General features: G+C 39.7%; 1 protein-coding gene across 4 annotated transcripts in view; it reads left to right on the forward strand.

Annotated features, from left to right (window-relative positions):
• The first annotated feature begins 223 nt into the window (after positions 1 to 223).
• Positions 224 to 26898, forward strand: part of LRRC28 (leucine rich repeat containing 28) — a 55477-nt gene continuing 28802 nt past the window's right edge. The window contains exons 1-6 of one of the 4 annotated variants that reach the window (XM_070761962.1): positions 224 to 352; positions 2041 to 2178; positions 2867 to 3093; positions 8344 to 8384; positions 12746 to 12783; positions 14978 to 15115. In XM_070761962.1, the coding sequence (XP_070618063.1) occupies positions 2926 to 3093; positions 8344 to 8384; positions 12746 to 12783; positions 14978 to 15115 (385 nt within the window). In that variant the 5' untranslated portion in view covers positions 224 to 352; positions 2041 to 2178; positions 2867 to 2925. Of the gene's footprint in view, positions 353 to 398; positions 463 to 682; positions 925 to 2040; positions 2179 to 2866; positions 3094 to 8343; positions 8385 to 12745; positions 12784 to 14977; positions 15116 to 26898 lie in introns of those variants that run through there. The other 3 variants (XM_070761963.1, XM_070761961.1, XM_070761964.1) reach the window with 3 other exon arrangements.

Genomic DNA, 26898 nt, shown 5'->3' on the forward strand with positions numbered 1-26898 from the left:
TTCCTTCTCCTTCCCTCCCTTTGTAATTTTGTTTCCTTGAAAGAGGCTACCCCTCACCACCATCTAATCCTCCCACGGAGATTTCCTCTTGGTCTCCTATCCAGGCCGCCCCCACAACCCCCTCCACTCTGCCTGAGCAAACAAAGCCCGCAGCAGACGGAGAGAAAGCGAAAGACTCGCGAGAAAGTCCGCCCTCTTCCCGCGGGCCCAAGTCGCGTTTATCAGGACGTCACATCCGCACACACTGAACCGGAAGTTGATGTTCGGACGACCCGCGGAGGTGTTTTCTTTTGGGCGAGCCGGTGTGGGAGGAGATTCCTCCTCCTCCTTCTTCTTCGCCCGGGAACTGCCGGTGAGCGCGCTGGCTCCGAGGCGTCTTCTCCCACGGGAGGAGAAGCTGCCGTACTTCGGTCTCTCCTTCCACCCTTAGGCCCGGTTGTCATAGAAACCGAGCTGGGAGAGGTGATGAGCAGCTTCCTGGCTGCCCCCCTTCGATGGGGATAGCGGGGATGGGGGAGCCCCCGATGAATTTGGAGCTGTGGCGCCCCCCGTTGCAATAGGCCGCTGCTGTTGGAGCGCCTAAGTCCTGTCTCGCCATCTGAACCAGCGACAGGTGTGTGCGGACTTTTAACTCCCAGAATTCCTCAGCAAGCCATTCAGTTGCACCCATTCCCTATTCAGGCTGAGGAATGCTAGGAGTTGAAGTCCACACGCCTTCCACTTGCTCAGAATGGAGAAACATCGACCTCAAGTCAAGCTCGAATCGTCTTTAAACGAAAGAACAATTTAAGGGGCTTTTTTTGCAGTCTTGATGTGGGAGTCCCAAAGGGGCTTTTTCCGGAGGCAACTGGATTTTCTGGGGGTTTTTTTGTTTGAAGACGTTTTTCTTCTCATCAAAGAAGCTTCTTCAGCTCTGACTGGATGGTGGGGAATGGAAGGGTTCATATTCCCTTGCAGACAGCTGGGTTATTTGCGTCCTCTTAGAGGGTCCTTTAAGGACTTGGAGATTTATCTTAGGGTCACCTGAGAGATGCCCTTGGTTCATGTAGTCTGCAATTTCTTCTGGAAATCCGTTAATACTCCCACACCATTCTCAGAGGATGTATAGTTTGCAGCCAGTTAAGCTAAACTGCTGAGTACACGCATAGTTTTTTGGGGGGCATCTAGAAAACCAAATTGTAAAGCTAAAAGGTCTGTAGAGAATCTCAGCCATCCAGGTCACAGTTGTCCCAAAGGTGCTTTTTCAAGAGACAACTGGACTCTCTGTTTTTTGGTTGGTGTTTTTTTTTAAGATGTTTCGCTTCTCATCCAAGGTTGAGACTGGACTATGGGGAATGGAAAGATTTGCAAATTTTCTGGAAATCCGTTCATATTCTGACACCATTCAAAGGGTGAAATCCTTCCATTCCCAACCATCCAGTCAGAGCTGAAGAAGCGTCTTGGATGAGAAGTGAAACATCTTCAAAGAAAAAACAAAAAAATCCTAGTTGCCTCCTTGAAAAAGCATCTTTGGGACAACCATGACCCGAATGACTGAGAATCTCTACAAACCTGATGTGGCAGTCTTAGCTGAAGGTGTTGGCTGCTGATGCTGTGATCCCATGCCAGACTGAGCTGTTTTTGTCTGGTCTGGAAGACCTCCAATGTCCCTTCCAGCTCTATTCTATTCTTCTTGCCAATCTTTTGTGAGCATGATGATGGCAGTGACACAACATCCAGTAATGCCGCAAAATGTCAGGGTTATCATTTATGCGTCCTCAGTTGTAGCATGTGGGGTAAAGCATGTTGCAGTGAGGCACTGTTTAACATGTGGGCTCATCAGTCACCGGTTTGGGGCAAAGGTGAATAGGCAACTGGTGGTGTCTCAAAAATGGGGAGGGGTCATGAGTGCTGCTAAGCAACTGGGGTTACATCATGCAAGCTTTTGAGGGGGTTGTTTTTGTCTGGGGGGGGAAAGTGTTTTTGTTTTAAACTGTGATCAGACACTTTGGGGCTTACACAATCATTCTTATTTTGAATTCTGCTTTTGGTTTTTAATAGATGGAAAGGAAAGCTGAGAACATAAACTAGTCTGGAAGTTGGGTCTTTTTTATAGCTGAAAGTAAACTGTCTCTTTCATCCAGTCGTCTCGACTGCCCCAAACTAAGGCGCTTCAGGGTCGTAAAAAGGGAGTTTAAAGTGAGTTGATGAACAGTTGCTGCTTGTAATGATAAAATAGGTCCTAGTGTTTATGGTATCCTTAATACTGCCTGTATCCCTGGCCAATTGTGAGATGCTAGGAGAGGGTAGCATTTGATGTGTTCCCTTTTCACTCGTTTAAATAACTGCTGTTGGTGCTACTTAGATTTACCTAATTTTTGCTTTAAATAAAATAAACGTTCCCATTCTTTTTTGGATATATGTCCAACTTATTTGTACAGGGGAAAGCTAAGTTTGTTTCTGCTTAATTTGTAGATCACAATAAAGCAAGTTTTCAAGCAGCCTTCCTATCTTTAAAGCCTCTCACTTCTATGTGAGCATTATTTTCATACACATAGCAGTTATGCTATTGTTGGGATGTAATGTATAAGTTAAAGATACTTAATTTGACAAATATTTTCCTGCTCTTTTGCATAAATTTTAGTACAGTATTAGTATCTGTCAAGTCAGTTGCCATAAATGTTGCTACCATGTTAATTTTATTGCCTGAAATTTTGTTGTAAGCTGCTTTGCTGTTTGTTTTCTATTGTTAAAGAGCCTGCTGTGTTTTGCTTTCGTTTTGTGACAAAGTTGCATAGATTTTTAAAAAATAGTGATGCTCTTGAAAAACTGCTTTTGGAAATCATTAAGACAATTATTGATAATCTTTTTCTTTTTTTTCTTTCAGAAATGATCAATTTTTGCCATGAATAGAGATCTAATTAGGTGGCTGGACCAATATTCATCATGGCATCAGAACTTTGTAAAACGATATCAGAAGCAAAGCTAGAAAGGCACAAGAATTTATTCCTGAACTATCGAAATCTTCATCATTTCCCTTTAGAACTGCTGAAGGATGAAGGTCTTCAGTACTTGGAAAGATTGTATATGAAAAGAAATTCCTTAACTACTTTGGTATGTCGCTTCATTGTTTAATGAGTAAAATATTTGTTATTGTGTTGAATAGTATTTGTGTTTTGAAGTATCAGTTATTCCTTGTGTTGGGCAAAAGAAGGACCTATGTTAACTAAATGTCTATGGAGATTCTCAGTCATCCAGGTCATGGTTGTCCCAAAAGTGCTTTTTCAAGAGGCAACTGGACTTTCTGTTTTTTCTCTGAAGACATTTCAATTCTCATCCAAGAAGTGGGAGAAGCTTCTTGGTTGAGGAGAAAAATGTCTTCAAAGAAAAATCAGAAACTCAGTTGCCTCTTGAAAAAGCACCTTTGGGATAGTCTATGTTAACCCTTTAAGGTAGGCAAGTCAGGAAACAAATACTGTAAGGCATGGGTAAAAGGAGAAATTGTATTAAGCCGCATATAAAATATAATGCTCACAAAAATAAAGGGAACACTCAAATAACACATCCTAGATCTGAATGAATGAAATATTCTCATTAAATATTTCATTTGCATAACTATTCCATTTGCACAACAGCATGTGAAATTGACTGTCAATTAGTGTTGCTTCCTAAGTGGACAGTTTGATTACAGAAGTTTGATTTACTTGAAGTTATATTCTGTTTTTTAAGTGTTCCCTTTATTTTTTTTGAGCAGTGTATACAATATACCTTGTTTCCCCAAAGATAAGACCCTGTCTTATATATTTTTGAATCCTGAAATAAGCACTTGGCCTTATTGCCATGCACTCAAAAGCCCGATTGGGCTTATTTTCAGGGGATGTCTTATTTTAGGGAAAACAAGGTATTTATAATGTAGTAGGATTCATAAGCTAATACAGAAAATTCTTAAAGTGAATATAGAAAAAAAGAGATTTTTCTTTTGAGTTTTGGAACCCAAAACATGGGGGGGAAATTCAAAACTCTGATGTTATATATGCTGATGGCAGCAAGACTATTCTACATGCAGAAATGGAAGGTCACCTCAACCCATGCAATGGATGAATGGTTGCAAAAATGTTGGAATTAGCAGAGATGTCTAAATTGATTGCTCTGATTAAAAAACCCCAACACAAACACATTTACTTTGACTTGGAAGCCACTTCTGGATTTTGTGCTGGTGGTGGGAAAAGATGAAACTTTGACCTTGGGTTTTACAGATTAGATAGATTTGTTGTTACAGAAATGGCTAGTTTCTATTACAGTGTTCCCTCAATTTTCGCTGGGGATGCGTTCCGAGACCTCCCGCAAAAGTTGAATTTCCACGAAGTAGAGATGCGGAAGTAAATACATCATTTTTGGCTATGAACAGTATCACAAGCCATCCCGTAACACTTTAAACCCCTAAATTACCATTTCCCATTCCCTTAGCAACCATTTATTCACCATTATTACTGGTACTCACCATTGAATAAGACACTTAGTGATCCTGATATTTATAAACATAATTATTTATTAACAATAGTTTTTTGTTGTTATTTATTTGCAAAAATTATTAGTTTGGCGATGACGTATTACATCATCGGGTGGGAAAAACCATGGTATAGAAAAAAACGTATTTTTTAATTAATATGTTTTGAAAAACCGTGGTATAGGCTATTCGCGAAGTTTGAACCCGCGAAAATCGAGGGAACACTGTATTATGAAAAAGTAAAAAGTTGAGGATAGATCTTAATGCCTCATTTTACTGCACCAAAGGAGTCAGAAGTCAATGCCTTTTTTTCCCCCCTTCCTTTCCCCCACTATCCCCTATGTTCATGCTGGCCAGCTACTTTTTGGCCTTGCCTTCTCCAGGCTTCAGGAAATTTCTAATTTCTTCCTAATTTCCCTAATATTTGCTTTTCTATTCTCTATGTATGTTATATTATAAATTAATAAAAAAAATATATAAAAATAGCATTACAATTTTGGACAGCCATATTACTCACTGTCCGGGACTGCATGCAGTCTGCAGGTCAGACACCCCCTGCTACAGCATGAGAGAGAGAAAAAATAAAAGAATATAAGTACAATGAAGCAATGGGTCTCTACCTCGCCAAAGGTTAAGAGCAGAACTTCACAGCTCTTCCAAATACAGTCACTGCAGAGTGAGGTCCATCCAGATTTTGAGGCGAGCCTTGTTCTAGAGTTGTGATGGCGAACCTATGGCATATGAGAGGGCACACAAGACTTTCCTATGTTTCAGCTCCAGCGACATGCACGCACTGTTTGGAAAGGCTGTTCCCTGAAACTCTGGAGGCAAAAAATAATCCCCTAATGAAGAAACCGGAAGTTCGAAAAAACGTCTTCCAGTTTGTCCGTTTGGGCTTTTTATTTACCTAACAGCAGTGATGGGAGGGTAGAGCCATACTGGATGAACCCACTGATTTTTGGCAATTTTTTTCCTGGCGTCTCTGTGTGGTAGAAGTCCTCAGCTGTGCTTCGGATGAAAATTAAAGGTCAGCATTAAGACAAGAGGAAGGCAGGAGGGCTTCTTCTGACACGGAGACGTCAGAAAAGAAAAATCGCCAACAAAAGTCTCTGGGTTCATACCGGTACGGCTCTCCGCACCACACCGTATGAATCCACCATGGCCTACCAGCAGGGGTGGGCTACTGCCCGGATAGAGGGAAACGCAGTGGGGTAGCAAAAATGGAGCTCCACCCCAAAGCACCCAATTTGCACTGAAAGATGTTAAAAGAAAATGCAGGGCATCCTGCATAAGCCACGGCCACAGTAAAAATTTTGGTAGCCCTTCACTGCCTACCAGGCTTCAGAAAGGGCTGTGCGCATGCGCAGTGGCAGCAGGGGGTGGGCATACATGGGGTGGGTGGGCACATGCATGCATGCTAGCACACCACATCCTCCCTTTTGGCACACAGACCAAGAAAGGTTCACCATCGCTGTTCTAGAGTATGGTGAGCTTCCATAGTCCAGGAGATCCCCAGCTCTGCAAGATTGGATCTGTCAAGCAGGTCTTACGGGATGTAGGTGGTTTTTATCAAAAGATTTTTGAGGATGGCATTTTAATTTGAGAATGGAAAAAAAGGAGAGAAATGTCAGCCTTTTTTAATAAAGAAAAACAGTAGCTATACTACCTGCTTTACCAAATCAGTGAAAACTTGGTCGTTGGTTAGAATTCAGTTGGAATTCTAGCTGAATTAGCTTCAGGGTGTTGAGCATGAATTGCCCAGTAGGTGGAAGCCAAACTCAGAATTCCTGAATTTCTTAACTAGAAAAAAAGAGCTGATGCTATGAACTCTTCTGCATATGTGCTTAGCTGAAAGAGACAATTCTAAGGGGATTGCTTGCATTACGAATTGAAATAATTTGCCAGTAGTATCCTACCCTTGCAAGTTATTTGGCCATCTGTAGTTGTTGGCTATGGTTTATTTGTTGTTGTTGTTTTGTTTTTTTACTTTGTACAGTTACACATGACTATGTAACTGACTAGATTTCACACTTTTTATATTTTATAAGCTTCTTTCAGCAACCCATTTTTAGAGGAGCACCTCCCCATCTCCTGTAAACACTACAGCAGTGAATAAAAAATTCTAACATATGCTTTAAACCAGGGCTCTCCAACCTTTTGGACTTCAGGGACCATTAATTCATAATTTTAAATCCCATGGACCATTAATATGATCTGCCTAATGTTCGGGCTTGTGAGCTTGGCTAAGTGGTCATGTGACTGGGTGGGCATGGCCAACTTGATGTCAGAGACATTGAGGGCACCTCACCGGCCTCTACTTGCCCCTCCCCTCTCAGCCATTTCTCGCCTCCCCGCCTGGGGCTCCTTGGGGCCCCAACAGGAAGCAGTTGTTGGAGCTAAGCAGCCACCACGAGAAAGAGTTGATAAAACAGCTGGCACAGTTCAAATTGGATCTGACTGATAAGGAGGCTCAGCAGGAGCACCTCACTGAGGACTATCGGCTTTTCAAGCAAAGGAAAGACCTGCAGGAGTGCAAGGCCAGATACTGGCGTCTGGAGGCTCAACAGGTTGAGATGGTCAGCCAGTTCCAGACCATGATATAGTCCCACTAGAACAAGGCCCTCTGGCTCTTCGCCACCAGCATCATTTCCCTCTAGCCTTCGGCCAAAGCCCCACACCAGGAGGCTGAAGCAGACCCCAAGTCAGACTTTCTGCCCCCATCTGACCTGCACAAAAAGACCCCGAATGGGGAGATTCTCTGCAGCAATACAAGTGTTCATTGCTGCATATCCAGCCCAGGGGCCATAGTTGGAGGACCCCTGACTTAGTGCAATATAAAAAATGCAAATAAATTTTCTGCCAACCACCAAAATTTTCTTGCGGATCACCAGTGGTCCACGGACCATCAGTTGGTGACGGCTACTATAAAATATACTCTTGAATCTTTACCTCATAAATTCTTCAAAATTAGTGGTTATTAACCTATGGTCCATGGATCCCTGGGGTTATCTCACAGAGTCTGCAAAGGCTTGAAAAAAATGTTATGGTTTAAATCTTGAGTTAAGTCTTGGGGGTGGGGGTCTGTGGCCATGGTTCATGGCCACAAAAGGTATTTAGGGGGGACGTGGAGAATAAAAGGCTGAGAACCACTGGACTAGGTAATCAGTTTCTGAATATATTATTTAGAGTATTGTGGTGTGGTGTGGCTGCTGTAAGAATGGCTGTTGGTTTAAACATTATTTTAGCAATCTTTCAAGTTTAGGAGACTTCCAATTTATATTGCATATACATTAAGATCGGTGGTTACATTGTTTATTGTGGCAAAGTCAAATTATTTTATATACACCAATAAAGATACAGCAGCCTAAACTGTAAAAAGTTTATTTCAAAACAAATTCATCCTGAGCTTGCGTTTTTGATAAAGTAATTAAAATACCATGATTGACATTATAAATATAATTTAATTCTGTTGTTTCATAGTGTTAAGGGTAGCTTGAAAAAGTTATCACTAGTTATTGAATTTGGCTGTGTTAGGATTTTGGATATTTTATTAATATGAACCAATTCCACTGTTCTACAATTCCCAGTTTTACATTAGGTTATTTAATGTCTGATATTAACACTCCTTATTGACTTGACACACTCTGTCACAAGTCTGTAGTTACTGGTTAGACAAGGCTAAATATAATAATTGCCAGATCAGGTAGAGGAACAGGTATAATAGTTCGGTGTGTAGCTGCTTTCAGATTCTAGTACCAAAGCTTCGTCCTGGTTCTAGCTTGAAAGAAGAAACAAATTGAGGTTGTGTTTATAAAGATGAAACTATAACTTTGTCTATATTTTTGTTTTTATTTTAGCCAGAAAATCTTGCCCAGAAACTTCCAAATCTTGTGGAATTGTAAGTATATTATTTTTGTTAGTGATTATGCTGAGATATATAAAAGTGGCTTTTTTTTAAAGGAAAATATATTAAGTGGGTAGAAACAATATCTTATGAGATCTTTTTTCCTGATCAAAATTAGAGGTGATCTAAGGTTGTTCTTATAGTTCAGGGCCATGATGGTGAACCTATGGCATGCATGCCACAGGTGGCAAGCGGAGCCATATCTGCCAGCAGGTGAGCCATTGCCCTAGCTCAGCTCCAGCATGCATGTGTGTGCCAGCCAGTTGATTTTCAGCTCACACCGAGGCTCTGGGAGGGTGTTTTCAGCCTCTAGAGAGCCTCCAGGGGCGTTGGGGAAGGCGTTTTTGCCCTCCCCAGGTTTCATGGGTGAAAATGGCCCTACCGACCTTACTAAAAGTTGGGAAACAGAGTGGGGGAGCACAGGTGGTCATGTGTGCATGAATGGGGGGTGGGGCGGAGGGGGCATTGAATTATGGGTGTGGGCACGCGCAGGCGATAGCGCATGCATGCACTTTTGGCACCCAAGGAACAAAAGGTTCGCCATCACTGCTGTAGGGTAATGCCTGCGAACCTAGCAATATTATTCTGTGAAAAATTGAGAGAAAACATCATCATACTCTGTTCTTGCTGAGTGGCTACATTTTATCCACAGCAGCCTGATTATTTACTCTGGAAACTTGTGAATATACTTCCTAACAATAATACAGTTTGTAACAATCTCATTCTTCTGTAAGGATTTAGAGTGTCATTTTACCTTGTAATGGAGTTTCCTGTCCCTCTTAGAGCGTACATTCTAATACCTTTAATAACTATTTCATCTTCTGTTCATTTGATCAAGAATGTGACATCGTATGCTTTGGTTAGGAGTGCAAGAACCTTGTATCTTGTACGGAGCAATATAATTCCATTTTTAAAAACCTGACAGTTAATATATTTGCAGGATCCTCCAAGCTTTCAGACTTGTGTTGGAGCTCATCCCCGGGGAATTTCTCTCTAGCCTGACTGACCCAGATTGGATCCTGTAACATTATCCAGGGACACACCTATTTGCTTTCATCCGTGCTAATATAATTCACCAGCAGTCCTGTGGGAATGTTGTCTGGACACACATACATGGACAAGAAAAAGCCCTCATTAGCAATAGTGCCAAAACTCCCTGGGAAATTGAGCTACTTCAGTTGTTAAGAGAAGGATGCTTCATTTTCCAAACAGCCATTTTGAAAAGGTTTGCATTGTTCTCACAACCCAGAGGTGAAATGCTACTGGTTCGGCCCAGTTCAAGTGTAGCAGTGGCCACCATTGGTTTGGAGAACCAGTAACGGTGGCAGCATGATGCTTCACCCAGATGTTGCTGTTTTCTTTTTTTTTTTAACCCTCTGTGCATGCATGTGCAAAGCCTTCTGTGCATGCGCAGAGGGTGAAAAGGCATGTGCGACGCTTCCAAACTGTTAGGGAAGGTAGGTAGATTTCACAGCTGTCACAACCCTGGAATCGTTTTCAGCTACAGTGTCATGACAACAGTAAGCATTAGTTGCTTAGAGAAGCACCTCTGTAACCAGGTCACATTTTATAGCCTCTCCATGGTCAAAAGATGTGAGCTAAATTATTTATGTATATTATATAGAGACTCTGTTCTATACAGGCTGATCCTATATAACTAAGAAATATGGTCCAAATCTACTTAAATCACCACTACCACTACCATCATTATCATAGCAACCCACAGCAAGCTGTCCTTTATTTAAAATTTGAGTGTCAGCAGTGCAGTTATTAATTTTTGAAGGTCATTGCAGTCTGCAGCTTCTTTAAGGAATAATCTCGCCTCATCTTATCTAGTGGGAATTCTCTTTTAATGAACTTAAAGTACAGCTTTCATGAGAGTTGCATGTTTTTGGCACCATGCAGTTTCAAACATAATCTGATTAAGCCACAAGAATCTTCTTAATATTTGAAAGAGGTTATTTCCAGAAGCTCTGAAAAGTCAGCAAGCTTGTTGAGCGCAAACTAATGTTTTCTCGTCCAAATTATATTATGTTCTTTAATCCCCTTTTCCCCCTGTCTAATTTACTCTGTCGTTAGAAGGTTGGGATTTCAATTTGGGTATATTTTAATCTTGTTAATGATTTATCAGATTGTAAAACGTAAGTTGAGGTGCAGTGGAGCAAAAGTTACGGAAGCTGCTAATAAGATAAAAAAATTATTCTGGCTATGACTACGTGATGCGGTGGACTCAAAAATGTTCAACCCGCCACTTCAATTTTCTTTAGGAGATTGTTTCTCCCAGTTATATTTTATCCAAGCCTTAAAAACCATGACATTGAAACCCTCTCCAACATGGAAACACTAATAAAGCTGTCCATATTTGAGTGACAGTTCTTCCTACTTTTTTTAATGCTGCATAACAATCTTGTCAACTTTGCATGCATAATTAATAGATCATTTCTAGCTCAAACAATGCAACCATAATGGTGCCTGTGTATCTTCATTTCTCCGGGCATTGAAACGAATGCCATAAGAAAATCCAAATGTCAAATTAGTGGAGCCTTAATAAAATTGTTTATGTCGGATGGTCCTTAAACAATTCTAGCTAATGTTGCGTGAAAGAAGGTGGCTTCTTGATCATAAATATAGGTTAGGATCCAAAGCACCTCACAAATCGTTCCAGACACCAGAGTAATTTTTATGCTAATGGGGGGGGGGGGGCCTAGAAGCAATAAGACTTTTTAAATTAAACTTTTTAAACTTTTTACATTCTTCCATAAAGTGTGGTTGTGTCCAGAAGCCAGGAAGTATTGGATTAAAATAAGAAAATTGTTAGAAGAAATCACAAGTCAACGAATTGAATTAAAACCAGAATTATTTTTATTAGGGATAATAAAGGGAAATTACACTAAGGAAATTCAATATATTATATTGTATATAACAACTGCGGCCAGAATCACGTATGCACAAAACTGGAAACGGTATAGCATGCCCTCTGAGGGAACGGTGATCAAAGAGTTGTTAGGTTATGCTGAGATGGACAGGCTAACATTGCGATTAAAAGATAGAGGGGAAATGGAATATTATTTGGTCTGGGATGCACGGTACAAATGGATAGTGGATAGAAGTAAAGATTAAATGTACAGGTAACTTAAGAGATATACTAAAATTTAATGACAATGTATATAATTAAGGGAAGAATAATAATGTAATTGTTATGTATGAGTATTAGCAATTCTGGAGCACTCTAAAGATTTTGAATATGATATAAATTCTTGAAATACACTAAATAAAAATAAATTTTAAAAAAGATGAGTTTTTAAAAACCAGATTGCATGATGGAATTGAACACGCCCTGGCCTTTGGTGGTACTTAAAGTAATTCTTAGTCTAAATGTGCTTGGGCTTGTCAGTAAACAAAGTAAAAATGTTTTTTTTAACTATCAGTAAGCATTTAAAATAAAAATTGTATCGGTTTCTCAATTTTTGTTTAATTAAAATTTCCACTTGCAATTGTTTTCATATTGCTATTGAAACTGAAACTGTGAAGATTGAAATCAGCATATAAAAATTAGAAGAATTTTGACTCCCAAAAAAATATGTTTCTGATTTCCTGGCTGGGGTGAGGGTTAATGTTACTTTTCAAATGCAGACCACAGTAATACTTTCTCCATGATTTCTGAAAGAGAATTCCAGTAGTTATTTTCTCTGCAGGAAGTGCTCTATCGCAATTTCAACCTGTCTAATTCTGAATTAGTCACAAGAAAGAGGTCTTAGCTCAGATAGGAAATCTGTTGACCTTGGCCTGGTTTCAGTCAGAGAGTAAGCCACAGTTGTGTGTACTTAAGATTATCTCATTTTGAGGTGCAATAGCTATTTGACATGACTGACTAATTGTAACCTACTTCCTTTATTGACAATGAGGGAATAAAAGTAGCAAGTAACATGCACGCTTCCACTGTTGTACAATCTCATTTTAAAGTGGTGTTCAACTTGAATACCTGGATACAGTTGAAATAAATCAAAACAAATAAGCCTAAGAGAAATACCATATTTTTCAGAATATAAGATGCCCCGGAGTATGAGTAGTTGTCTAGTTTAATTAATTGGATTTGCTATTGTATTTTATTGTTTTTATTGTATGTTGTAAGCCGCCTCGAGTCTTTGGAGAAGGGTGACATATAAATGCAATGAATGAATGAAAGAAAGAAAGAAAGAAAGAAAGAAAGAAAGAAAGAAAGAAAGAAAGATTTTTGGTTATAGCGTGCCACGTAGGATGATTATGTGAGATAAACAGCTATTTAAATTCCTTAAATGAATAAAGCTTTATTTGCCCACTCCTGAAAATAACAATATATTCTCTTTCTTCCTCAGATATCTGCATTCAAATAATATTGTTATTGTACCTGAAGGTGAGTGCCCTAATAATGTCTGGATTTTCAGATATATTCTTTGTTCCTTTGACTTTGCTTATAGCTAAGTAACTTGGGCAGCCAAAATGCCATTAAGTACTATTCAGCTTCAACTCAACCCATGATGTTTAATCTTATTCATCATTTATAAAGCATTTCTTTTTAATTTATTCATTCAACAGTTGTATGCCTTGAAATCGCCTTTTATAAATATAAACCCTGGGAGATTAAAAAAAATTATTCGCCATTTAGAGAAGGAAATATGCCAGTAATATCAAGGAAACATTTTGGCTGGGGTGCAGTAGTTATGCAGAAGCTATGCTAGAAAATCAAAACTACTGCATCCCAGCCAAAATGTTCTTTGAGTTCTTCTTTACTTCTTCTTTTGCTGCTTCCGGTGTGTAGGATTATACAGAGTGCAGGACCATTCATGCAAATAGATTTACCCAGATTACCTCCGAGACCACCTTTTGCCACACGAATCCCAGCGTCTACTCAGTTCCCACAGAGTTGGTCTCACCAGGGTTCCATCAGCCAGACAATGCCGGCTGGCGGGACCTAGGGGAAGAGCCTTCTCTGTGGAGGGCCCGGCCTTCGGAATCAGCACCCCCAGAGATTCGCACTGCCCCCACCCTCCTTGCCTTCCGAAAAAGTTTAAAGACTCATCTTTGCCGCCAGGCCTGGGGTCATTAGATCTTCCCCCTGACCAGTGAGTGTTTTTGTTGTGTTTGATCAAGTGAATGATAATGAATGTTTTAAAGTGTTTTAGTATTTTTAAGGTTTTTTTAATTATATTGATTGTATTAGATGTATTGCTATGGGTTTTTTTTATGTATGTTGTGAGCTGTCCCGAGTCCTTGGAGAGGGGCAACATACAAATCCAATAAATAAATAAATTTAATTGCAGAAAGCTGCTAAGAATTATGGCTGAAGACTTCTTACACTCTAGACATTAATTCAACCTCTATGCATTTATGAAAACCCAAATGACTATAGTAATTTTTTTTTCAATTGTTTAATCATCCCAAAGGTGGTTTTTCAAGAAGCAACCGAACTTTCTGGTTTTTCTTTGAGGACATTTTGCTTCTAATTCAGGAAGCTTCTTCAGCTCTGACTGGATGGTTGGTTCCAGTCAGAGCTGGAAAAGCTTGGATGAGCAGTGAAACCTCTTCAAATAAAAACCAAAAAGTCTAGTTGCCTCTTGAAAAAGTACCTTTGGGACAGCCAGGATCTGGATGACTGAGAATCTCCATAGACATTTGCATAATCAATTTATATGTTTGCCCATCTTACAAATCTGATGCTGAGTAGTAGATGCTTGGAGCAAACTTCCAGCAGATGTGGTTGGTAAATCCAAAGTAACTGAATTTAAACATGCCTCGTATAAACATATCCATCCTAAGATAAAATACAGGAAATAGTATAAGGGCAGACTAGATGGACCATGAGGTCTTTTTCTCCCGTCAATCTTTTATGTTTCTATGTTTCTATCTTTAAAACCATACTACCAATAAAAAACATTACTAAAGACAAGGACAGACAACATACTATAGCAGTGTTTCTCAGCCTTAGCAACATTAAGATCTGTGAACTTCATCTCCCAGAATTCCCCAACCAGCCCTCCCACACATCTTAAAGTTGCAAGGTAGCTTTAATATAATTTCATAAGAGCCTCGGCGGTGCAGTGGTTAGAGTGCATTACTGCAAGCTACTTCTGCTGGTCGCCAGCTGCCAGCAGTCTGGCAGATCGAATCTCAGTAGGCTCATGTTTGACTCAGCCTTCCATCCTTCCAAGGTCAGTGAAATGAGGACCCAGATTGTTGGGGGCAATAGGCTGACTCTCTGTAAATGCCGTAGAGAGGGCTGTAAACACTGAAGCAGTATATAAATCTAAATCTAGATGCTAAAGGTAGAAATAATGTATTATGGCAACTGAGAATATCAGCCACCACTATACCTGGGCTCACATAACTTCCTAATGTCCAGTGATACCATATTCTAGAGAGAATATAATTTTGTTCCCTCGATATTCTTTTCATGTACTGTAACAGCTGAAATAGACTTTTGCATGAAAGACTGTGTGAAAAATAAACATGTTAATCTGTACAGCAAGATGTCTTGTGTTTTAGGAATAAGCTATTATTAACAGATGTCTGATTTTAAGTTAAATATATTATCTTTTTTTTTCTTAAAGCAATTGGTTCTTTGGTTAAACTGCAGTTTCTGGACTTGAGTGACAATGCCCTTGAAATTGTTTGCCCAGAGATTGGACGTTTGCGATCTCTACGCCACCTTCGATTAGCTAATAATCAGCTAAAATATTTGCCAGCAGGTAAGGCACACGAAGCTTTATGGCTCCTGAATACAGTTCTTACCTGTTATATAATATTTGAATTATGTTAAATAATATTAGTCAACTCTTCTTGGCGTACTCCTTCCACTAATTGCATTCATTATTGCTGACTTAAAATTAAATGCTTACAGTATTAAAATGCATTAAGTTTGCTGCAGGCAGATTGTTTTAACAGAAGAATTACTGAAACCTTTATTGCCTTCTACCTCCTTTCCCATGTATCAGATAATCTGATATATTGTGCCACGAGTACTACATTTTAAGGTATTAATTTGGGATGGTATAATTTAATCACCACTCATTAACGTTGTTTAGGTGAGAATAAAATAAAAGCAGCATATAGTAATGATTACTTGGAATCATTCTTAGTCATTTTTATTTTAGAATACAGTGCATTCTTAAGCACAAAGGGTTTTTTTGTAACATAGCAAGAATTTTATGGTGAATGTTGAATCCTAATATATTACTTCTACTAACAGTTTTCCAAATGTAGAAAGTCAAATGGACAGTAACTGCAATTGAAAATGTCAAATGGTGGGCATTTCATAAAGTTGGAAATTTCTTCTGACTGAAAATTGTCCAAAATGTTTTCAAAATATTTTAATTTCAAAGAAGGTACCTGGATATCATTAAGTTTCTTACAATTCATGCTGGATTCCTGCAGTATATATTAAGATGTTTTTCAAGCAAAAACTCTTTTTAAAAAGAAGGTAGCGCATTGTTTTTACAGATTCCAAAGTGGGACCATTCAAAAATGTTATATTGCAACATTACTTTTTCTCTGTTATGCTGTACTTAGGAAATGGCCTCTTCGGTATAAAAGATGCTTGCTTATTTTATCCTCCATTTAGATAAAATATGGAACATTAAACCTTTTCTTCTTATATGTTGAAATCTTTAATCAGAGGTGGGTTCAGACCAGTTTGCCCGAACCAGTAGCAAACCACTGCTGATGTCACAATGACGTCATGGAACCGTATTGATCAGTGCCGGTCCATGGGTGCCACCATCGTTTTTAATTATTATTTTAGTTTATTTTTCTTCTGGGTTTTTTTTTTCCTTCTGTGCATGCACAAAAGCTGATTTTCTAGCACTGTGTTGCCATTTCATTTTTGCCTCTTTTGGAGGGTGGGGGCGGATTTTTTGCATTGTGCATGCGTACGCCCACATGGCGCAGCCCCACAGCGCGGGAGAAAGTAAACTGTCCTTAGGTACGTGGTATTTCTGACTCTTAAAAAAGATCTCTGGTTTTAACCATTAAAATATGTGTTGATGTCGAACTGCTGATTTAAAATCAGCTTGCCTAAGGTCCCCTACCTTTTCCTTTCCCCAAAATGTTGCTTATGTATGTATTCATCCTCTCCTGCTTGTAATAATTCATCTCTTTTGGGAAATTGGCCTCTAGACCTGCTTCCCTGTGTCTTCCGTAGAGCCCTTTCTGGTATTGCTTTGCCAGCAGTTCCCTATCAGATGTCACGCTTGCAAATCTTAACTTATAAATCCCTTTTAAGGAAATGTCTTGTAATTGTGAGTAAATAAGTGCATATTCCAATCTAGTAAAGAGCTGGATGCAGCTTATCACTGCAGTTTTGTCACCATTGCCTTGAGCAAGACTGTGATTTTATGGTGGTGGGGGAGTATATTTTTAGAATTTAAATTGCACCTGTTTTAAATACCTTCCCAGGTATTCCCAGACATGGTATTACCATAGTACACAATTGCTGCAGGAGCTGGACTGTTTGCCAGAGGATTTCTAAGAGCAGTTTAAGATGCCTTCAAAGGCTCAGGGCCAGCATATGTAAGAGATTGCCTTTCACAAATAAGTCTCTGCTTACCACATGTCCCGCAGAAAGAGATAGTGGGATAGCACCTCCCAAACATTTTGCTGAGATATCTCCTCTCCGATGGAACAAGTTCCCTTCTGGATGAGCACCCTCCACTTTAAGTTTTAAGGATTTTTGGCTTAACTGAAGATAATAACCACATCCATGTACTGTATTTTTCAGAGCATAAGATGCACCCTTTTCCTCCCTAAGAGGCTGAAAATTTGAGTGCATTTTATATTCTGAATGTAGATTGCAGGCTTTTTTCCCATTGCTAATTGCTCCAAAGAATGTTTTTCCAGTCCTAATGAGGCACTAACGATCTTCCCAGTTTTACCAGCTTGGAGGCTTTTTCATTGCTACTCTCTCCGAAAAAAGTTTTTTCCAGCCCCTAAGTCTTTGCAGGCTTTTTTCATTGCTACTCGCTCCGAATAAATTTTTTATAAGCCCTAACCTAATGTGCTGAAGCTGATCCGACTAAGGATGCTAGCCAGATGAATGCCTGGTAGGCAGATTTCCCCCCAAAACTAAGGTGTGTCTTATACTCTGAAAAATATGGTAATTATGAATATAGTTGGGTATTATGTGTTATTGGGTATATTATCGGGCGCAATGGCTCAGCGGTTGAAGATGCTGAGCTTCTCAGAAAGTGGACAGCCTGGGTTTGAGAGTCAAGTGCCATGCAACTAGGCAAGCTCCCATTCCTGTCCCAGCTTTTGCACATCTAGCCGTCCGAAAGATATGCAAATGCAAGTAGACAAATAGGTACCACTTTGATAGGAAGGTAACAGTGTTCCATGTGCCTTTGGCATACAGACATGCTGGTCACATGACCCCGGAAACATCTTCAGATAGCATTGCCTCCCTTGGCCAAGAAATTGAGATTTGCACTGCGCCCTAGAATCTGACATGACTGGACAGGGAAACCTTGATCTTTATGTTATCATCTGAAGCAGCAGATAAATCATGCAATTAAATAAAGAGAGATAATTAAAGAGCTCTTCGAAGAGAAGCTGTTTCATTAGGAGAGCAATCGTGTATTAATTTTGAACTCCCACCACATTTTGGCATGCCTACAACATGAATGTTCTCTCAGATAAATGTAATGACAGCCAGCGTAGTATTGCTGGTATTATCATTCTGTCAAAGCTCGGATTCTAATCAGTGGAATTTTAAAATGTGTAAAAGTGGCAGCTGATTATCTTATAGCCTTCTGTTGATGTTTGTTACAGAAGTTGGAGCCCCATCAAAAATTTTATTTTTCTACGAGAAAAAATAAATAAATAAAATAAAAATGCCTGGAACTAACTTTTGGTATTTTGAACTTAATGAACATATATTTAATAGATCATTTTTTAAAACATCTGACAAGATTTGGAGGTTCTGGATTTTTGTTTTTGATTTTTTGTGTATTAGACATTTGTGATTTATAAAATGTACAAGTTGTAGCACTGTGTCATATTTAAAGCCAGCTAAGTTTACTCAGCAAGCAATCGGCATTAATTATAGATTTAATAATTGAAAAGCTTCATGTTTTGCCAACATTAATGGTAAATGAATTAAACAGCTTTGGCAATGACTACCACGGTAAATTTCTCTCAAAATATCATCTTATATTGCAGTCTAAAGTTAGCGAAAAATACCCGGTCATGGCCCCAGTGTCTGAACCTGCAAAGAACAGTGTTGATGTTAATAGTTGGTTTTCCATGTTACATGGAAACTTCAGATCATGCAGAATGCAGCTGCGAGAACAATCATGGGCTTCCCCAGGTAAGCCCATGTTACACCAACACTCTGCAGTCTGCATTGGTTGCCGATCAGTTTCCGGTCACAATTCAAAGTGTTGGTTATGACCTATAAAGCCCTTCATGGCATCAGACCAGAATACATCTGAGTCCACCTTCGGCCGCATGAATCCCAGCAACCAGTTAGGTCCCACAGAGTCAGTCTTCTTCGGGTCCCGTCAACTAAACAATGTCGTCTGGTGGGACCCAGGGGAAAAACCTTCTCTGTGGCGGCCCTGGCCCTCTGGATCAGAATTGCCCCCACCCTCCTTGCCTTTCGTAAGCTCCTTAAAACCCACCTCTGTCATCAGGCTTGGGGGAACTGAGCTACCCTTTTTCCCCCTAGGCCTATACAATTTATGCATGGTATGTTTGTGTGTATGTATGGTTTTAATAAGGGTTTTTAAATTATTTTAAACATTAGATTTGTTACATGCTGTTTATTAATGTTGTTAGCCGCCCCGAGTCTACGGAGAGGGGCGGCATACAAATCTAATAAATAAATAAATACCTTTTGGATATTCTGAATTTGTTAGATGAAGGAACCGTAATCAGTTGTTTTTCACATTCCAAGTTTAATTTGGTCAGACAAAAATCAGCGAAGGGCAATCTGTTCTAACATGTCCTAAGTCATAGCTGGCATCCTTAATATGTTCTATACAGGGGTGGGTTCCACTTAAATTCACTATCAGCTTGCATCACGATATTTTGTATGCACCGTAGTCACTCCACTCATGCACGCGTGCATCAGTGATGGGCTGCCAAAATTTTTACTGCCGTACTGTGGGTGTAGCTTATTTTTGTGGGTGTGGCTTGATGGTCACATGACCGGGGTAGGTGGGAGTGGCTTGACAATCATGTGATCTGGGGTGGCTTAAAGGTCATGCGACTGGGTGGGAGTGGTTTACCGAGCAAGATAAGTTTTCATATAGGTGCTTAGACTCTTTTTCATTTGATTGTCATATTATTTGAATAGCCGCAAAAAGGACAAATGATAGACAGCATTATTTGTTGAGCACAGGAACATTCTAAGGTTTTGTACAGATTAGGCAATTAGCTCAATTTTTTTAAATTGTTATAAAAGTTCAGTTCTAGGTAATGATTAAAATGATTTAAACGTTTATGAGTAAAACATACTATTTAATTATTTCCTATTTTAAAAGTAATTAAGGATCATACTAAGGTACTAGAGAAGGAAGGACAATAAAAAAACTATTAAGCATTTAATACATAGTGCATAAACTTACTACCCTCACAGCGTCCCTCCTCCCCCATGGGGTCAGCAGCCCATTACTGCCATGCATCCCCTTGTGCAATTTCACTTCCGCGCCTGCTCAGTAGCAGGATTCCCCCTGAAACACAGCTGAGGAGCTGATCAGCTGTGCTTCGGCCGAAGAAATAAAGGTCAGTATTAATCGGGGCGGGCAGGAGGGCTGTTTTTCAGGGAGTGAAAGAGGAGAAGTCATCCAAAATGGAAAAATTCACCAATGGTGGCGCCCACAGACCAGCACCGACTGAACCAGATTCATGATGCCATCGTCATGTCACCAGTAGGTCGCTAACAGTTTGGGAAATCTGGTCTGAACTGGGAGAAACCCATCCCTGGTTCTATAGGATCATTTTTACCATCCCATGCTTAAACATCAGATTTCTCCTAATGTATTAGGCTTCCTTCTTTTTTTTTTACTGTGAAAGCAGTCTCTAACAATATATATATATATTGATAATTTGTTTAAACAAATTGCAATATATTTACATGAAGTGCTTTACAGAGGTTAGTGAGGAAAATTAATAACATTTTACAGACTAACTTGGTTCGGTCTCATTTTAGTATCTTGATCATTCAGCGGGACATGAAAATATTTTTCTTTCATGGCCCAATTAAATATTAATGGGCAATGAAAGAAAAATATCTTAATATTTTTCGCATTAAATATTAAAGTTGCTTTTTTTTCTGATCATTTTGGAACTTTGAGTTTAGCAACGATCCCCGAATAAAAGTTCTAATCTTTGTAGGGCAGACTTGGTTTTTTCCCAATAGTGCATATTCAGATGTGTTAAAGGTTCACCGATCTATCCCAGCAAGCAACTTTATCATTTCTCCATTTCATTTGTATGAAAAATAAATCCACGTGGATTTGTGTTAGCAACCAATTTGCAGCTAAAATTTATACCGGCCAGAATCTCAAGATTTGCTTCGCATGCAGAAACGGATAGTAAGCAGCCTCATTGGGAATCCTTTGTGGAGTTGTCACAGATTATATAAATGCAGAATTATTTCCGGTTTCAAAAGATGTTTGCTAGACCGCATGACAAAAAGCTGTTAATATTGAAATTATGATAGAATTTTTTAATAGTAATAACATAGAATAGAATTCTTTATTGGCCAAGTGTGATTGGCCATACAAGGAATTTGTCTTTGGTGCATATGCTCTCAGTGTATATAAAAGAAAATATACATTTGTCATGAGGTACAACACTTAATGATTGTCATAGGGGTCAAATAAGCCATCAGGAAACAATATTAATAAAAATCTTAAGGGTGCAAGCAACAAGTTACAGTCATACAGTCATAAGTGGGAGGAAATGGGTGATATGAATGAATGGTCCTCAATGGAAGGTGGGTGTTGTGGTTCGCTCTGGCCCAGCTCCTGCCCCAAGGACTGTGGATGTGGGGGAGACATCCACATGCTGCAGGCCTGTTTTGCCCCCGGTGGAATCTGATGATGAAGGCTCCTCTGATCAAGAAGACATGAGTGACAGGGAGGAGGAGAGTGGGGCAGACAACCCAGAAGGAGATCAATTATCTAGCGCCTCCTTGGATTCAGAACAAGAGTTAATGATACAGCCACGCATGCGGAGAGCGATGCATAGGCAACAACAACAACTGAGAGATTATTATCAAAGAAAATGAGGCCACCTGTGGTTGGGTGGGGCTGTGGTAATTAGTGAGGCTGCTATAAATAGCAGCCTGTGGGTTTGGCCATTGTGGAGGATTATCTGATCCTTGTGTTTCATGACTGCTTTACTGACTTTGACCTTTTGTGTGCTGATTTTTCCCCCGCTTTGAAACTAAACCAGGGCAAAGTGTGTTTCACTGTGAATTGCCTCACAGCTGCAAGCTAAGTATCACAAAACTGATAAGGGACTTATACAAATTACCAGTTTGTTTGGAGACGAGTGCTCTTTGCTGTACCAAAAGAGGGCTTGGTTTAAGTGAATTTTCATTATAAAGAACATTGTTTTGAATTTTCAAACGTATGTGTGTCTGAAATTTGTACCTGTGAATTTTTGGGAGGAGTCTGCCAGAGAGCCCGACAGAACAGTGGGTTGGCAGCAGTTGTTTTTTCTGCGGTTCTGATTATCCTTTGAAATCTGTGTCTGTAATAATAATTCCCTCCCCACTTCTGGGGGAAGGATATTGCAAAATTCCCATTCCCACCCCACTCTGGGGCCAACCAGAGATGGTATTTGCCGGTTTTCCGAACTACTCAAAATTTCCACTACTGGTTGTCCAGAACCTGTCAGAACCTGCTGTCTTTCACCCCTGCATTCCGCTTTCCTAATTTAGTAACCAAACATACAAACATGCGCAATAGGACACGTTTGGGATGCCAGGCACATTTCCAGGAGAACCAGGCTTGAAAGTGAATGAATTCGCAGCGGTGCGAGGAAAACCTTCAGTTACATGAGTAGCTTACCTTTCACCACTTCCCTGTGGTTGTTAACATGAAAATAAAGCAGGTTGTTTTTAATGTGAGCGGCTGCTTTCAAACAACCACCTCTTACTGGCTGCATATTCACTCTTTGCATACTAACACAGTTGGAAAAAGGAGTGAGATTGGATAACCATTTCTCTGCAATGGCATAGGGCAGTGGCGGCTAATCTTTTCAGCACCAATGCAAGTTTATTACAAAAGGATCCATTGGTTTTTCTGACAGATTTCAGGCAGCTTTCAAAAATAATGAGTGGTTGAAATTACAGTGTTCCCTCGATTTTCACGGGGGATGCATTCCGAGACCGCCCGCGAAAGTTGAATTTCCGCGAAGTAGAGATGCAGAAGTAAATACATTATTTTTGGCTATGAACAGTATCACAAACCTTCCCTAAAGTACAATTTCCCATTCCCTTAGCAACCATTTAGATTATTACTCACCATGTTTGTTTATTAAAGTTTATTTAAAAAAATATTTATTAAAAGCGGACAAAAGTTTGGCGATGACATATGATGTCATCGGGTGGGAAAAACCGCGGTATAGGGAAAAAACCCGTCAAGTATTTTTTTAATTAATATTTTTGAAAAACCGTGGTATAGACTTTTCGCGAAGTTTGAAACTGCAAAAATCGAGGGAACACTGTATTCTGAAGATTGGTTTTGAGTATAATGTTTCTTGTTTGACATAGCATTCTACCTCCTGCACTTTAAAACTTTATTTGAATTGGCATGTGTTGCATTTAAAATTAAGGATTAAGTAGCTCAATTAAATAATCTCATTAACTAGTAATTAATAATAATTCCCTCAACACTGTCAAACTATTCACTAAGGCTGCATTGCTATTAGTCTTCTCCTCGTTCCTATCCCCCATCTCTTCCCACTTATGACTGCATGACTGTAACTTTTTTGCAACAAGTTATATTGATATTGATTGTTTCCTAGTATGATTTGATTGCTTATTTGTACCCTATGATTATTATTAAGTGTTGTACCTTATGATTCTTGATGAATGTATCTTTTCTTTTTACGTTCACTGAGAGCACATGCAGCAAAGACAAATTCCTTGTGATTCTATCAATCAATTAGCTAAATTTACCTCTTTTGGTAACTGCCAATCTGTTCTACAATAGGGACATTTGATGTAGGATAGTGAGCCAGAGGCTAGCAACGAAAGGAGCATCACAAAAGTTGCAGTTCACCTGGAAGAATATTAAGTTCTCATGGTTTCTTTGATGATTTTTTAAAAATATTGCATGACCGAGTTCAGATAAAAAGAACCTCCATATTGCAGCTCAAAAATAAGCCATTGATGCTGTCTCTCAAAACCGATATGTTGATGACAGTTAATTATACCTAGACATGAAAGCTTGATGGCTTGGCTGTTCATAGCGATGCCTTTTTTGCAATGGTGATTTTGTACTAAATCAGATTAAGCAAAGTTTTCCTCTCTACTTGTCATTTAGGAACTGCTCTAAGCCAGTGTTTCCTAACCTTAGGAACACCCATAATGTGATGTCTTCCTTTGCGCATGCCACGCGACCCTCCCTATACTGCCTCCCCCTCACATATGCACACAGACCTCAGTGAAGCCCACGGCCCGTTTGACTGTTTTTCACCCTCCCCGGACTTCAGGAAAGCCTCTGGAGCCTCTGGATAGCGAAAAACAGTTTTGGAGTTTGAAAATGAACCTCCAGTAGGGCCATTGGGACATTTTTCACCCTTCCCAGGCTTTGGGAAGCCTCCTGAAGCCTGGGAAGGGTGAAAAACAGCTCTACAGGCCTACCGGAGGTTCGTTTCCAAACTTCCAGTAGGCCCATTGAGCGGGGTTTTTTTGCCCTCCCCAGGCTTTAGGAAACCCTCCTTTGAACTTCCAGTAGGCCTGTTGGGTCCGTTTTTCACCATCTACAGACTTAGAGGCTTTCCTGAAGCCCGGAGATAGTGAAAACAGCCTCCTTCCACCCTCCAGAAGGCCAAAATTCAGGAGCTGACACAGGGCAACGCCTTGTGTCCCTTCACATATGACTATTGAACACGTGCCAGGTTCACCATCTTGGGTTTAGAGTAGTGTTTCCCAACCTTGGCAACTTGAAGATATTTGGACTTCAACTCCCAGAATTCCCCAGCCAGCAAATGCTGGCTGGGGAATTCTGGGAGTTGAAGTCCAGATATCTTCCAGTTGCCAAGGTTGGGAAACACTGGTTTAGAGTATGTTCTATCTATGAAATGGTTGAACCCGTTTCGGAGAGGGATTCATCCAGAGGTCAGAAAGAATAATAGAGGAGAAATGAACATGATGAAAATGCTGAGTAGAATAAGATTGGGAACTCTTATCATACCAATGGGATCTTACTTTTACAAAAAAATATTTGAATTCCGGAAAAGTTGCATCGGTCGGTCGCATCCTCAACATCCCTTGGGAAGTGCTAATCAAGTGAAGCCATAAAGTTTTTTAATCTCTTGCTGACGTGTAAAGCTGTGTGCGCCTTTTCAATTTTCCTTTCAAGCATTAGCTTTATCAATGGGCTGTTGGCTTTTATGGCTAGATTAGCTGTAAAATGTAATTTACCAGCAAACATAATTGTTTACAAACTTAATTACTGTCGTGTTCAAACGTAGACATTATTGCTTTGGATACTTTTTGATGTGGGGAATAAGGAACCCGAGACAAACAGTGTGGTTTGTTGAGGTCGGGCGTGGGGTGCGAACCACAGATTTCAGAGATGGCTTTGCATAAAATCTGAAGATAAGCCTGGATTGGATTAACTTGTTGGAGGAGCCACAAAAAAAAAATGATCTGGTGCACAATAATTTTTTTAAAATAAATTTTATTGATTTTTATAATATAAACAAGTACACACAACACAAAACAGTGCACAATAATATTATAAAACAATTAACATATAAAATCAGTTATTAATTTTAAAAAATTCAAATTGCAATGGTTAAGGGAGGGCAGCATATGCTAACAACAGGGGAGCCACCTCAGTTCCAACCCATCCATAACATATTCTGTTGTACTGAAAGATGCTGGGCTGTAAAGTTATACAGTATTAGGAATTATTCGTTTAGCAGAGTGGTGGCGTTTGGGAAAAAAACTTTTCTTATGTCTGGTGTGCAGTGCTCTATAGCATCATTTTGAGGTAGGAGTTGAAGCAGTTTATGTCCAGGATTTGAGATGTCTGTAAATGTTTTCTTTTTGATTCATGCAGTAGACAGGTCCTCAATGGAAAGTAGGTTGGCAGTAATTGGTTTTTCTGCAGTTCTGATTATCCTCTGAAGTCTGGGTCGGTCTTATTGGGTTGCAGAACCAAACCAGACAGTTATAGAGGTGTAGATAGAATAGAATAGAATAGAATTTTTATTGGCCAAGTGTGATTGGACACACAAGGAATTTGTCTTGGTGCATATGCTCTCAGCGTACATAAAATAAAATATACATTTGTCAAGAATCATGTGGTACAACACTTAGTGATTGTCATAGGGGTCAAATAAGCAATGAAGAAGCAATATTAATAAAAATCTTAGGATATAAGCAACAAGTTACAGTCATACAGTCAACATGGGAGGAAATGGGTGAAAGGAATGATGAGAAAAACTAGTAGAATAGAAGTGCAGATTTAGTAGAAAGTCTGACAGTGTTGAGGGAATTATTTGTTTAGTAGAGTGGTGGCGTTCGGGGAAAAACTGTTCTTGTGTCTAGTTGTCTTGGTGTGCAGTGCTCTGTAGCGACGTTTTGAGGGTAGGAGTTGAAACAATTTGTGTCCAGGATGCGAGGGGTCAGTAAATATTTTACCCGCCCTCTTTTTGACTCGTGCAGTATACAGGTCCTCAATGGAAGTCAGGTTGGCAGCAATTGTTTTTCTGCAGTTCTGATTATCCTCTGAAGTCTGGGTCGGTCTTATTGGGTTGCAGAACCAAACCAGACAGTTATAGTGGTGCAGATGACAGACTCAGTGTTTCCCCTGTAGAACTGTATCAGCAGCTCCTTGGGCAGTTTGAGCTTCCTCAGTTGGTGCAGAAAGAACATTCTTTGTTGTGCTTTTTTGATGACGTTTTTTATGTTAGATGAGCATTTTATGTCACCTAACATCAATAGCTGCATGGGTTGGGTCATTTTATTTATTTATTTATTAGGTTTGTATGCTGCCCCTCTCTGTAGACTCGGGGCTTTTACCCAGTCCATTAAGTAATGTTATCAATTTGCCTATTATTCAAAAAAAAAAACACCAACCACCAAGGCTGCCAGACATCTGAGGACAGAAGAACAACCATAGCACAAGAGAAGCTAGCACTCTGCAAAGCCAGAGCTCCAAAATGCTGTAACAGTGGTGCCCACGCATGTCTGTCCGACATGTGGCAGAACATTTTGTGCCTGAATAGGTCTTACCAGCCACTTGCGGACACATTGTGGACAGCCTGCAACCTATTACATGTCAAG

Source organism: Erythrolamprus reginae, chromosome 10 (genome assembly GCF_031021105.1).
Source record: "Erythrolamprus reginae isolate rEryReg1 chromosome 10, rEryReg1.hap1, whole genome shotgun sequence".
Classification (NCBI taxonomy): domain Eukaryota; kingdom Metazoa; phylum Chordata; class Lepidosauria; order Squamata; family Dipsadidae; genus Erythrolamprus; species Erythrolamprus reginae.